This window comes from Anolis sagrei, chromosome 7 (genome assembly GCF_037176765.1).
Source record: "Anolis sagrei isolate rAnoSag1 chromosome 7, rAnoSag1.mat, whole genome shotgun sequence".
Lineage (NCBI taxonomy): Eukaryota > Metazoa > Chordata > Lepidosauria > Squamata > Dactyloidae > Anolis > Anolis sagrei.
This window is the reverse complement of record NC_090027.1, coordinates 5,470,217-5,484,562: the sequence shown is the minus strand read 5'-3', so window position 1 is coordinate 5,484,562 and position 14,346 is coordinate 5,470,217. Positions and strand designations below refer to the sequence as shown.

The following is a 14,346-nucleotide window of genomic DNA, read 5'->3' as shown; positions in this document are numbered from 1 at the left end:
AAGTCATGGAGTGCTTCCTCATTCTTACACACGCTGCTGGAAGGTTTTATGGCAAAAGAGAGAAATATGCCAAGAGGAAGGCACATCAAGTCATGGAGTACTTTCTCATTCTTACACACGCTGCTGGAAGGTTTTATAGCAAAAGAGAGAAACGTGACAAAAGGAAGGCACGTCAAGCCAAAAAGGCAAAAGAGAGAAAGGTGCCAAGAGAAAGGCACATCAAGCCAGAAAGACAAAAGAGAGAAATGTGCCAAGAGGAAAGTGAGTCAAGTCATGAAGTACTTCCTCATTCTTACACACACTCCTGGAAGGTTTTATGGCAAAAGAGAGAAATGTGCCAAGAGGAATGCATGTCAAGTCATGGAGTGCTTCCTCATTCTTACACACGCTGCTGGAAGGTTTTAAAGCAAAAGAGAGAAACGTGCCAAAAGGAAGGCACGTCAAGCCAAAAAGGCAAAAGAGAGAAAGGTGCCAAGAAGAAGGTGGCATGTCAAGTCATGGAGTACTTCCTCATTCTTACACATTCTGCTGGAAGGTTTTATGGCAAAAGAAAGAAATGTGCCAAGAGAAAGGCACGTCAAGCCAAAACGGCAAAAGAGAGAAACGTGCCAAGAGGAAGGCACATCAAGTCATGGAGTACTTTCTCATTCTTACACATACTGCTGGAAGGTTTTATGGCAAAAGAGAGAAATGTGCCAAATGGAATGCACGCTAAGCCAACCCCGACAAGGACCGCTTTCCACCTGGAAACCAATGCCCTCACTGTGGGAGAACATGCAGATCAAGAATAGGGCTACACTTGGATAATGAGGGATCGCCTAAGTAAGTAAGTACCACTTCACAGTCCACTTGTGACACTGAGTCCTTGATGGAGTACTTCCTCATTCTTACACATGCTGCTGGAAGGTTTTATGGTGTCATAAATTAGTTAAATTAGCCTCCCCGCATAAAGCGGTACCTAAACTTCCTACTTGAGAGATGCAACTGTCTTTCAGGCTGTGTAGGTCAACAGCAAGCTAGACTATTAATGGTCAGGAGCTTATTCCAATTTGAACTTATGACCTCTTGGTCAGTAGTGATTTAATGCATCTGGCTACTAACTAACTGCACCACAGCCCGGTCCTATTAGCAACACCAGACCATAATCTGGTGTTGCTAATAATCACAGACTGTTTTTAAAAATCACAGAATGGATTTCAGTCCCGAATACAAGTGAAACTGACATGGGTTAAACCACTGATATGTACAGGCCAGCTCATGCCTGCATTAATTTGCAATTTATTTACTCTCTTCATATGTGGCCAAGGTAAAGTCTCTCTCTCTCTCTCTCTCTCTCTCTCTCTCTGCACCCAAGGTCTGCATCAAAAAAGCTCCAAAATTCAACAGAAGTGGGACAAATAAGGAAATAGACTGTACATGAGTAAAGCCTGACATAATAAGTTAAAAGGCTGACTAATAAATTATGCTGGGAGTGGAGATAATGAAGTTAGTGATTGGGTTATGAATCACCCTCAGCTTATAATGCTTTATTATGTGAAATATGCTTTGTAGTCTTCTCCGTTGGCATTACCCCCCTCTCCCATCGGGGGAATAATAATAAATTATTATTATTATTATTATTATTATTATTATTATTATTGTAACAACCACTTTCAAAGGCTGGGAGCATGTTGTTTCTAAGCACCCACCAGAAGCACGCACACATATAAACACAAGAGTGCATGTAATATCTGAGATCCTAGACTCCAGACTTTATCACACCATCCCACTACTCTGTATTGTTGCACATAATGAATATGTGCTGTTGTGCACTCTCAATATTGCACCTCTTTTTGGTTGACCAGTCTGCTGTTCTGCAATCAGTCTTCTCCACAACCGCTGTAACCTCACCTTCCTGCACCATTCCATATTATTATTATTATTATTATTATTATTATTATTATTTGAAACACAACAAGATGAGTCCACAGCCAGACCTCACTACCTCTGAGGATGCTTGCCATAGATGCAGGCGAAATGTCAGGAGAAGAATTGCCTCCAGAACATGGCCATATAGCCTGGAAAAACCTACAACAACCCAGTGATTCCGGCCATGAAAGCCTTCGACAATACTCTGCTGACTGTTGTATTGGATCACACGTTGGACCCTTCCCAAGTGTCTAGGACTGTGTGATGTATCGGCGAATAATGCGTGCAGATCCCAGTAAGGTGGCCTTTTGCAGCTGTCAGATGGTAATTTTGTCAGCTCCGATTGTGTTTAAGTGCAGGCCAAGGTCTTTAGGCACTGCACCCTGTGTGCCGATCACCACTGGGATCACCTTGACTGGCTTGTGCCACAGTCTTTGCAGTTTGATCTTTAAATCCTCATATCGTGTCATTATTATTATTATTATTATTATTATTATTATTTTGACCGACAGGTCAGTGGTTCAAAGCCATGGAAAGTGGGTTGAGTTCCCTCTGTCAGCTCCAGCTTCCCATGCAGGGACATGAGGGAAGCCTCCCACAAGGATGGTAAAACATCAAAACTCCGGGCGTCCCCTGGGCAACGTCCTTGCAGACGACCAATTCTCTCACACCAGAAGCAACATGTAGTTTTTCAAGTCTCTCCAGACATGGAATATTATTATTATTATTATTATTATTATTATTATTATTAGGTTGTTGTAGGGTTTTTTTTTTTTTGGGTTATATAGCCATGTTCTAAAGGCATTTTCTCCTGACGTTTCGCCTGCATCTATGGCAAGCATCTATCAACCACCATGTCAGACTACACAGAGAAGCCATTGAAATACACAGGCATATGGACAATTTCAACAGAAAGGAGGAAACCATGAAAATGAACAAAATCTGGCTACCAGTATTAAAAAAACTCTAAAATTACAACAGCAAAACAACAGACAGGAAGCAGGCAGGGACATCTAATTACCTCTCAACAAAAGTTTGCTCCAGGCACTGCCAGGCAATCAAATGCTAATCAAGGTGGTCAGTTGAAACATTCACACCTAGCTCCAGCAGACAAGAGTCCTTTGTCCCACCCTGGTCATTCCACAGATATATAGATCCTTTTCCCTACTTCCAACAGACCTCACTACCTCTGAGAATGCTTGCCATAGATGCAGGCGAAACGTCAGGAGAGAATGCCTCTAGACCATGGCCATACAGCCTGAAAAAACCTACAACAACCCTTTGTTAAAGGTTGCTTTAAATATAGTAAACAGATGTGTTCTTTCTCCATTGATGTGTTAATTTATTTCAAAATTAATTTGTGTTGCGTTTGGGCAAGTATTTGCTTATATTCGCACTGCAGAATTCTCGCCCTGCCAAGTTCTACTCTTGTTTTGCTTGGATCATGTGTGGACATGCTTCACATTGGCAATAGAAGTCATCCATTCATTGACAACACCCCAGACGTAACACTAGCCTCAGGCTATGAAACTTTAATACGACTGAGTAATCGACTGCCAGTAATTTTTCACTAGAGACAACTATAACTCATGGTTACATAATTGCAAGCAAATTAGGGAGTGAATTAGACCAAAATATCACTCAGCGTAAGGAAATATTGTAAATATGCCACAACACAAATATACAATTGATCTCTGCTGTATTGTAACCTGAAAGAAGGGTCAAATACGTGTCTATCCGTGTGCCATTCTATGATGCCATATTTCCAAAAGGATAAAAACAAACTGAAATGTGGGTTGTTGTAGGTTTTTCTGGGCTATATGGCCATGTTCTGGAGGCAATTTTTTCTCCTGACGTTTCGCCTGCATCTATGGCAAGCATCCTCAGAGGTAGTGATGTCTGTTGGAAGTAGGAAAAATGAGTTTATACATCTGTGGAGTGACCAGGGTGAGACAAAGGACTCTTGTCTGCTGGAGCTAGGTGTGAATGTTTCAGCTGATCACCTTGATTAGCATTCAATGGCTTGGAAGTGCCTGGGGGGAATCTTTTGTTGAGAGTGATTTTATGTTTCCCCTCTGTTGTTTTGCTGTTGTAATTTTTGAGTTTTTTAATACTGGTAGGCAGATTTTGTTCATTTTCATGGTCTCCTCCTTTCTGTTGAAATTGTCCCCATGCTTGTGGATTTCAATGGCTTCTCTGTGTAGTCTGACATGGTGGTTGTGAGAGTGGTCCAGCATTTCTGTGTTCTCAAATAATATGCTGTGTCCAGGCTGGTACATCAGGTGCTCTGCTATGGCTGACTTCTCTGGTTGGAGTAGTTTGCAGCAGTGCCTTTCATGTTCCTTGAGTGCTGGACCACTCTCACAACCCCCATGTCAGACTACACAGAGAAGCCATTGAAATCCACAAGCATGTCGACAATTTCAACAGAAAGGTGGGAGGATTTGCCGTATGTTTCCAAAAAGGAAGAGAAGGACAGGCGGAGAGATCTTCATCCTTCTCTGCCAAAGGGGTTCCTAAGACCATCAGAAATATATGCTTTCTGATGGTCTTTGGTGACCCCTCTGAAACCCCCTCACAACCCCCCCCCCAGGGGCCCCGACCCCCAGGTTGAGAAATGCTCTTCTAGTGGTAGGTATGAACAAAATATATCCATCAATTCTGTAACCACTATCCACAGCTTTAAAATATTTTCAAAAATTCCAAACAGCAAACCTCAATTTTAGCATTTTGTGTAAGGGATATCCTTTTACCATGTCATTTTTTATAATGGGAAGGAGCTGCAGTGGTGCAGCAGGTTAAACTGCTAAGCTGCTGGACTTGGTAACCGGAAGGTCAGCAGTTCAAATCCGCAGGATGGGGTGAGCTCCTGTTGTAAGCCCCAGCTTCTGTCAAACTAGCAGTTCAAAAACATGCAAATGTGAGTAGATCAATAGATACCGCTTTGGTGGGAAGGTAACGGTGCTCCATGCAGTCATGCCGGCTACATGACCTAGCTGGTGTCTAAGGACAACACTGGCTCTCCGGCTTAGAAATGGAGATCGGGATGACCTCTCAGAGTCGGACTCGACTAGACTTGATATCAAGGGGAAACCTTTACCTTTACTATTATATAACAGGACTTGAGCATCCAAGAGTTTTCCATCATGTGGCAGGAGAAAAATCAAAAGGAATTAACTCCCCAAAGTACAATCAAAACCGAACAGCAAATTCTATTTGACTTTCTTCCATTATTATTTTTTTGGCATGACTAAGAGGCTACCTTTTAAAAAATGGATTGTTTTGTCTGCGTGGGTTGGCAGCAACCTATTTCGGGCCTGCCAACTTGAAGGTAAGTTATTCAAGAGCAGAACAGTGGAACAGAACATGCCAATCGCTAGAAGACAACTTGATTTGCACAGTACAGGATGTGGGTAGGGCTGCTGCACCACAAGCTTTTGAAGGATGCAGCTAGAGTGATCACACACTTCCACCTATGAAATGAGCCATTATTGCTGTGTGCTTGTGTTTTAGCTGTTTTCTGCTGATACTGAATGCAGGACCTGGGGCACATCTACACTGACGTGTTATCCCAAGATGGGGTGAGAATCAAGTCCAGGGCGACTGCATGATAAACAGAGCTGATTCCGGTTCACGGCCCAAAGGAGCCATGCCATTTTGTTGACTTTCACCACCAAAGGACCAAGGCAATTACATCTCTGGCTCACCCCCTGTTTGGATACCAGCCAGCATGCCAACAATGGTTTTCTAAGATCTACAGAGACACTCGCTAGAACACCTCAGCAAGCGAGAGTCCAGAAGTGGCAGGCTCAAACCCAGAACCTCAATCAATGACTGATATCCATGACAGACACCCCCTGGGCGGACAGAAGGCTGGGCAACTTAATGTCCTGCGCCCTACACCACTGGAGAAATTACACTGCTTCGCCGGTATTGCACCACTTGACATCCGCTAGGAAGTAGCAGCCAATAGTGAAAGGACCAAGGCAGAGACATCTCCAGCTCATCCCCTGTTTGGGTACCAGCCAACACGTCAATGACTTAAATCAAGAAATAGTTTTCTAAGATCTACAGAGACACTCATTGGAACACCCCAGCAAACGAGAGTCCAAAAGTGGCAGGCTCAAACCCAGAACCTCAACCAATGGCTGATACCAAATGAGAGACTCCCTCCTGGGCAGACAGAAGGCTGAGCAACTTGGAAGGTGCTGAACAGACTCTGCTCTGGCACCACGAGATGCAGAGCCAACCTCAAGAAATGGGGCCACAAAGTGGAATCCACGACACGCGAGTGTGGAGCAGAGCAAACCACTGACCACCTGCTGCAATGCAACCTGAGCCCTGCCATATGCACAATGGAGGACCTTCTTGCAGCAACACCAGAGGCACTCCAAGTGACCAGATACTGGTCAAAGGACATTTAATAGAATACCAAGTTTACAAACTTTCCAGCTTGTCAATATCTCTCTTGAATTGTGGTGCCCAGAATTGGACACAGTATTCCAGGTGTGGTCTAACCAAGGCAGAATAGAGCATGGGGAGCATGACTTCCCTGGATGTAGACACTATGCTCCTATTGATGCAGGCCAAAATCCCATTGGCTTTTTTTGCCGCCACATCACATTGTTGGCTCATGTTTAACTTGTTGTCCATGAGGACTCCAAGATCTTTTTCACACGTACTGCTCTCGAGCCAGGCATCGTCCTCCATTCTGTATCTTTATATTTTGTTTTTCCTGCCTAAGTGGAGTATCTTGCATTTGTCCCTGTTGAACTTCATTTTGTTAATTTTTTCCCAACATCTCTCTAATCTGTCAAGATCGTCTTGAATCCTGCTCCTGTCCTCTGGAGTCTTGGCTCTCCCTCCCAATTTGGTGTCGTCTGCAAACTTGATGATCATGCCTTCTAACCCTTCATCTAAGTCATTAATAAAGATGTTGAACAGGACCGGGCACTTAATGTCAATTCCCAAAATTCCCTGGTACTTGTGATCTCAACATCTTAACAAGTAGCAAGCTTTCTATAATGACAGTGCTCCTATTATACCTTTGCCTTTAGAAATGACACTCCCACGTGAAGTCACACATTTGTCTGTAGACTTTATGAATCTACAAGGGAATTCCCCTGTGCAAATCCATGAAGATTTATTTCCCTGGCATTTGGAATATCATTCCCATGACTAGAAGTGATTTCAGTTATGAGCTAAATATAGAGAAAAGGCTCGAGAATTGTTGTCTCAGCTCATACCATTTTCAAGAAATATACTCGAGTATAAGCCTAGTTTTTCAACCCTTTTTTCAGGCTGAAAAGGCTTCCCTCGTCTTATACACAAATTAGGGTTATTTTACTCTATTATTATTATTATTATTAGCAGCAGTAGTAGTAGTAGTAGTAGTAATAGTAGTAGTATTATATTTATTATTTTACTCTATTTTTATTATTACATATACATTAGGGAAAGGTAAAGGTAGTCCCCTGACATTAAGTCCAGTCATGTCTGACTCTGTGGGGTGGTGCTCATCTCCATTTCTAAGCCGAAGAGCCAGCGTTGTCCATAGACACCTCCAAGGTCATGTGGCAGGCATGACTGCATGGAGCGCCGTTACCTTCCCGCCGGAGCGGTACCTATTGATCTACTCACATTTGCATGTTTTCGAACTGCTAGGTTGGCAGAAGCTAGGGCTGACAGCGGAAGCTCACGCCGCTCCCCGGAATCGAACCTGCGACTTTTCAATCAACAAGCTCAACAGCTCAGTGCTTTAACCCAATTTTACTCTATTATTATTTGTGTTACATTTATATTTTACTGTATTATTATTATTATTACATTTATTATTTTACTCCCTTTATTATTATTGGAAGGACACGTAAGCACATTTACATTGAAGAAAGTTAATGGTTTAATCAGAGTTGGACAGTATTATCTTAAATTACAGTTTTATGCAAGTATTCTAAAAACATTTAACTTATTGATGCCTCAATTCATGTAATTTTATTGTTATCTATTTTTATTTACCAGTAGCTGCTGCATTTCCCACCCTCGGCTTATACTTGAGTCAATACGTTTTTCCCAGATTTTTTTTTTTGTGTCAAAATTAGGTTCCTCGGCTTATATTCGGGTCGGCTTATACTTGAGTATATACGGTAAGTCCTAACGTAATGGTGAAGATTCAAAAACAGATCTATCCAATCAAAACACAAGAGGAGAAAGTTTTGCAAAGTGTTGTTTTTGGACTATTACTTCCAGGACCTCTGGCCTTGATTGCTGGAAAATTCTTGGAGCTGTTGTCCAAACGTGTAACTTTCCTAAAAGAGAGCAACCCCAGCCATAAACAAACTTGGCTTCTGGAACTGTCTATGTGACAGCTCTGTTCTAATCATCTCACTGGTCACCTTTTTGAACAGATCCCCCAGCATTTGTGATAGCTGGAGGATCTGGGAGCTGCTGTCTCAAAATGTAACTTTGCACAAAAAAAGCAACCACAACCATATGCAAATCTTCATGAACAAGTGATGGGACGTTCCTGCTCTCCTAACATCTCATAGGTACGCCATTGTCTCTAGTGTTTGCTTCCAAAAGCAATAGCTCCGTACTTCGCCATGGTTGGCTCAGTTCTTTGACTATGCTTCCATATGTAGCTTTTTCTGTTTGGTGGGTTGTTGTCACTTCCCTTCTCCTTCCTTCCTTCCTTCCTTCCATCCTTCTTCCCTTCCTCCCTCCCTCCCTCCCTTCCTTCTTCCCTCCCTCCCTCCCTCCCTCCATTCCTTCCTTCTTCCCTTTCTTCCTTCCTTCCTTCTTTCCATCCTTCTTCCCTTCCTCCCTCCCTCCCTTCCTTCTTCCCTCCCTCCCTCCCTCCCTCCATTCCTTCCTTCTTCCCTTTCTTCCTTCCTTCCTTCCATCCTTCTTCCCTTCCTCCCTCCCTCCCTTCCTTCTTCCCTTCCTTCCTTCTTCCCTTCCTTCTTCCCTCCCTCCCTCCCTCCATTCCTTCCTTCTTCCCTTCCTTCCTTCCTTCCTTCCTTCCTTCCTTCCTTCCTTCCTTCTTCCCTTCCTTCTTTCCTTCCTTCTTCCCTCCCTCCCTCCATTCCTTCCTTCTTCCCTTCCTTCCTTCCTTCCTTCCTTCTTCCCTTCCATCCTTCCTTCTCTTCCTTCCTTCTTCCCTTCCTTCCTTCCTTCCTTCCTTCCTTCCTTTCTTCTTTCCTTCCTTCCTTCTTCCCTTCATTCCTTCCTTCCATCCTTCCTTCCTCTTCCTTTCCTCCCCTTTTCTTCCCTTCCTTCCTTCCTTCCTTCCTTCCTTCCTTCCTTCCTTCCTCCCTTCTTCCCTCCCTCCCTCCATCCCTTCCTTCTTCCCTTCCTTCCTTCCTTCCTTCCCTCCCTCCCTCCCTCCCTCCCTCCCTCCCTTCCTTCCTTCCTTCTTCCCTTCCTTTTTCTTCCCTTCCTTCTCGTCCTTCCTTCTTCCCTTCGTTCCGTCTTCCTTCCTTCCTTCTTTCCTTCCTTCCTTCCTTCCTTCCTTCCTTCCTTCCTTCCTTCCTTATTTCCTCACTCTCTCCATTGTCAGTCATCCGGATCCTATGAGCTACTTCAGCTGAGCAGCCTGAAGCCTTTTGAAAGAGATGACTGTGTGTCTGTGTCTAGAATGCCATCTTCCTCAATGTCCCATAAGAGGAAACAAATCACCAAGAAAAGAGAATAAAAAGAGGATATATTTTCCAAAACAAAAAATGTGGTCAAAAAGAGGTAGTGGTTTTTATAAGAATTTCCACCTCTAACATTAGAATGCAATGTCTCCAAATGCACATTTAGAAATAATTCCTTTTGTTGAACTTAAGACAAAAGATGTCTCGCCAGGTGAGAGGAAAGCCAGGTGACTTAACTCTCTCTTGTCCAGATACTAACCACAGAGGAGCCAGTTCCTGCCTTGAGAAGGGTGCATTTCACTGTAGAACAGTCTTTCTCAACCTGGGGGTCAAGACCCTTGGGGGGGGGTCACCAGGGGGTTTCAGAGGGCTTGGCAAAGACCATCAGAAACACATATTTCTGATGGTTTTAGAAACCTCTTTGACATAGTCGTTTGGATCCACAGTGCTGTCTGGATGTAGGTGAACTACATCTCCCCTAAATCACTGTCAATTCAACACAATTCCCTCTGGTATTTAATTATAAACAATTAAAACAATCAATTATACCTCATAATCAATAAAACCAGTCTAATGCTCAATGTTCGCCAGCTCAAAATACACATTGTCAAATCCTATCAATTCTAGTCTTCATTGTCCTTTCTCTATCTGCCAGATTACCCAAAAGCCTGGTCCCATATCCATGTTTTTAGTTTCCTTCTAAAGGAGAGGAGGGATGTCGATGACCTAATTTCCCCAGGGAGTGAATTCCACAGGTGAGGGGCCACCACCGAGAAGGCCCTGCTCCTCGTCCCCACCAATCTCACTTGTGATAGAGGCGGGGCCGAGAGCAGGGACTTCCCAGAAGATCTTAAACTCCAAGGCAGGACATAGAAGGAGATACGTTCGGACAGATACGCTGGGCTGGAGCCGTATAGGGTTTTGTAGGTCAAAACCAGCACTTTGAATTGTGCTCGGAACTGGATCGGCAGCCAGTGGAGCTGGCGTAACAGAGAAGTGGTATGCTCTCTGTATGATGCTCCAGTGAGTAATCTGGACTAATTGAAGTTTCCGAACAGTCTTCAAAGGCAACCCCATGTAGAGTGCGTCGCAGTAATCTATTAGGGATGTAACAAGTTCGACACCACTTGAAATGCTATGCCTCAATGTTATGGAATCATGGAAGCTGTAGTTATTCAAGGCCTTTAGCCTTCTGGTGCCTCACTAAAATACAGTTCCCATGGCTCAATGCTATGGAATCATCATTGTTAAAGTGGGGTCAAACTGCATTCATTCTGCAATGCAGAAACACTCTAAAACAGTGGTTCTCAACCTTCCTAATACCGTGACCCCTTAATCCAGTCCCTCATGTTGTGGTGACCCCCAACCATAATATTGTTTCCGTTGCTACTTCATAACAGTCATTTTACTACTGTTATAAATCACAATGTAAATAACTGATATGCAGGATGCATTTTCATTCACTGGACCAAACTGGGCACAAACACCCAATACACCCAAATGTGAATGCTAGTGGGGTTGGGGGAGGATTGATTTTGTAATTTGGGAGTTGTAGTTGCTGGGATTTATAGTTCACTTATAATCAAAGAGCATTCTGAACTCCACCAGCGATGGATTTGAACCAAACTTGGCTCCCATGACCAATGGAGATCACTGGAAGGGTTTGATGGGCATTGACCTTGAGTTTGGGAGTTGTAGTTCACCTATATCTAGAGAGCACTGTGGACTCATGCAATGGTAGATCTGGACCAAACTTGGCACAAATACTCAATATGCCCAAATATGAACACTGGTGGAGTCTGAGGAAAATAGATCTTGACATTTGGGAGTTGTAGTTACTGGGATTTATAGTTCATTACAATAAAAGAGCATTCTGAACTCCACCAAGGACTGAATTGAAACAGTCTTGGCACACAGAACTCCTATGACCAACAGTAAATACTGGAAAGGTTTGATAGGCATTGACCTTGAGTTTTGGACTCCACCAACAAGAGAATTGGCTCAAACTTCCCACATGGAATCCCCATAACCATCAGAAAATACTGTGTTTTCTTATGGTCTTCGGCGACCCCTCTGACACCCCGTCGTGACCCCCTCAGGGGTCCCGACCCCCAGGTTGAGAAACACTGCTCTAAAACATATGATCTAATATCTCAAGTGCGTTTTATGTTGCAGGATGAATAACACTGAAGGAGAGAAGGAAAAGCAATGGGAATACAGCTTAAATTAGCCATGCATTGTGGGGAGGTGAATGTGGATTGTGGAGATCTCCATTTTAGAGTACCTGTTGGTGACCCAAAGAGAGGTGCAAGATAGATTCAGGCCAGTGCTCGAATTGAGGGAGCATTTCCCCCACCAGAAAACCCAGGAATCTCTGCCCTGCCAACTTGTGTGTGTGACAAATGGTGCAATTATAGCTCATAATAAAAGCAGACTCTTCCTTATTATTGGACATATTCCTCTGCTCAGCCTGCTAAGAAATGCCAGAGCTTGCACAAACAGGCCTTTGCAGGTACACGGATAAGTGGCCACGCATGAGTACACAAATACACATGTAGAGGAATACGCATACACACATATAAGCAGTGGTACATAGAGAGTAGGAAAGGAAAACAGAGGCAAGCATATACATGAATGCACAAGAGACGTGTCCTTGTATGTGCACACTTACAATCTTCCATGCATGAAATTGCATAGAGTGACAGATATATCACAGATAACCTCTCCCCCCAGCACAAAATGCTGCTCTGGGCCAGAGTTAAGAAAGAGGGGGCCAGGGAACAGTTCCATCTTGTCTCCTGCATATGTCATCAGTTGGGGACCCCTCTCCCCAGCACCAAATGCCGCTCTGGGCCAGCGTGAAGAGAGAGGGGCCACGGGACAGTTCCATATAATGTAGATAGACTTGGACAGAATTTTGTATAACCTACTTATTGGACAGAATTTTGTATAATTTACTTACTAGACAGAATTTTGTATAATTTACTTATCGGACAGAATTTTGTATAATCTACTTCTTGGACAGAATTTTGTATAATTTAGTTACTGGATAGAATTTTGTATGATTTAGTTACTGGACAGAATTTTGTATAATCTACTTACTGGATAGAATTTTGTATAACCTACTTATTGGACAGAATTTTGTATAATTTACTTACTGGATAGAATTTTGCATAACATACTTCTTGGACAGAATTTTGTATAATCTACTTATTGGACAGAATTTTGTATAATCTAATTATTGGACAGAATTTTGTATAATCTACTTATTGGACAGAATTTTGTATAATCTAATTACTGGACAGAATTTTGTATAATCTAATTACTGGACAGAATTTTGTATAATCTAATTACTGGACAGAATTTTGTACAATCTAATTATTGGACAGAATTTTGTATAATCTACTTAGTGGACAGAATTTTGTATAATCTACTTAGTGGACAGAATTTTGTATAATCTACTTACTGGACAGAATTTTGTATAATTTACTTACTGGACAGAATTTTGTATAAATTAAACAGAATTTTGTTTTCTGGGAATACAGCCTGGAAAACTCACAAGAACCCAGTGACTGGCCATGAAAGCTTTCTGTATGTTTAATCTGACACTCCCAAAATTTTAATCTCAATTTTTTTCCGACCCATTGAATAATATCCAGTATCAAGAAAATAACTCATGTATTAACCCAGATAAAGTCTGGAACAGTGACTGTAGAAACTGATACTCGGCAGGTACTTGTTAATCATTGAAGGACAAAAACTATTGGAACAATTCAAGTGCGGTATCTGGAGTACTGATAGAAAGGGATTTTTCCCCTTTTAGAAAAGGCGCCTTACCTTGATGCTGGAGAAGCACGAAGCACAAAACCAGAAAGTGCGCTTTGATCATTTTGGGTGGGTTTCGTCAAGCCAACAAGGTAGACTTTCGCTTTCAAGAACGGACGAGCCGACTCAAGCTGTCCTCCCTTTGAGTGAGAAGCGAAGAATGAGTCCGTCGGTTTTATTCTTGTTCTTACATGAGGAAGTATTTACAAAAGGAGTTGCACAACTTCCAATTTGCAACTTTGGGGCAGGACTTGGAGCTGACTGATCCACTGCCACTCAAAAGGTGATTTCCTTGCAAAGCGTTTCCCAAAGCTGGGAATTAGTTGGCTGGGTCTAAGGTGTACTTTGGCCCTGAGACTTAACATGAGTGTATCTTCCTTATTTATGTTCTTCTTTTCAGTGGAAGGAGCTTTTGAACATTGAGAAAAGTGAGGGACAGGACAGGTAAAGGACACCAGTTCCTAGGACATTCTGAGAAATGCTTTAATCAAAGTAAAGCAATGCTTATTGACATTATCAGTGCTTATTGGCTTAGAAAATTCATATAGTGAAGACACAAGTGACAATTTGGGGACTACAGCAGTGTTTCTCAACCTGGAGGGGGGTCATGATGGGGATGTCAGAGGGGTTGCCAAAGACCATCAGGAACACAATATTTTCTGTTGGTCATGGGGGTTCTGTGTGGGAAGTTTGACCCAATTCCATCGCTGGTGAGGTTCAGAATGCTCTTTGATTGTAGGTGTACTATAAATCCCAGCAATTACAACTCTCAAATGTCAAGGTCTATTCTCCCCAAACTCTGCCAGTGCTCACATTTGGGCATATTGAGTATTCATTCCAAGTTTGGTCCAGATCCATCATTGTTTGAGTCCACAGTGCTCTCTGGATATAGGTGAACTACAACTCCAAATCTCAAGATCAATGCCACCAAACCCTTCCAGTATTTTCTGTTAGTCATGGGAGTTCTTTGTGCTAAGTT

General features: G+C 42.7%; 1 protein-coding gene across 1 annotated transcript in view; it reads right to left on the bottom strand.

The window, feature by feature from the left end:
- ADAM28 (ADAM metallopeptidase domain 28) overlaps window positions 1–13,547 on the bottom strand; it is a 92,466-nt gene extending 78,919 nt beyond the window's left edge. The window contains exon 1 of the mRNA XM_067470670.1: window positions 13,380–13,547. Within this exon, the coding sequence (XP_067326771.1) occupies window positions 13,380–13,431 (52 nt within the window). The 5' untranslated portion in view covers window positions 13,432–13,547. The remainder of the gene's footprint in view (window positions 1–13,379) is intronic.
- Between the last annotated feature and the right edge of the window lie 799 nt (window positions 13,548–14,346).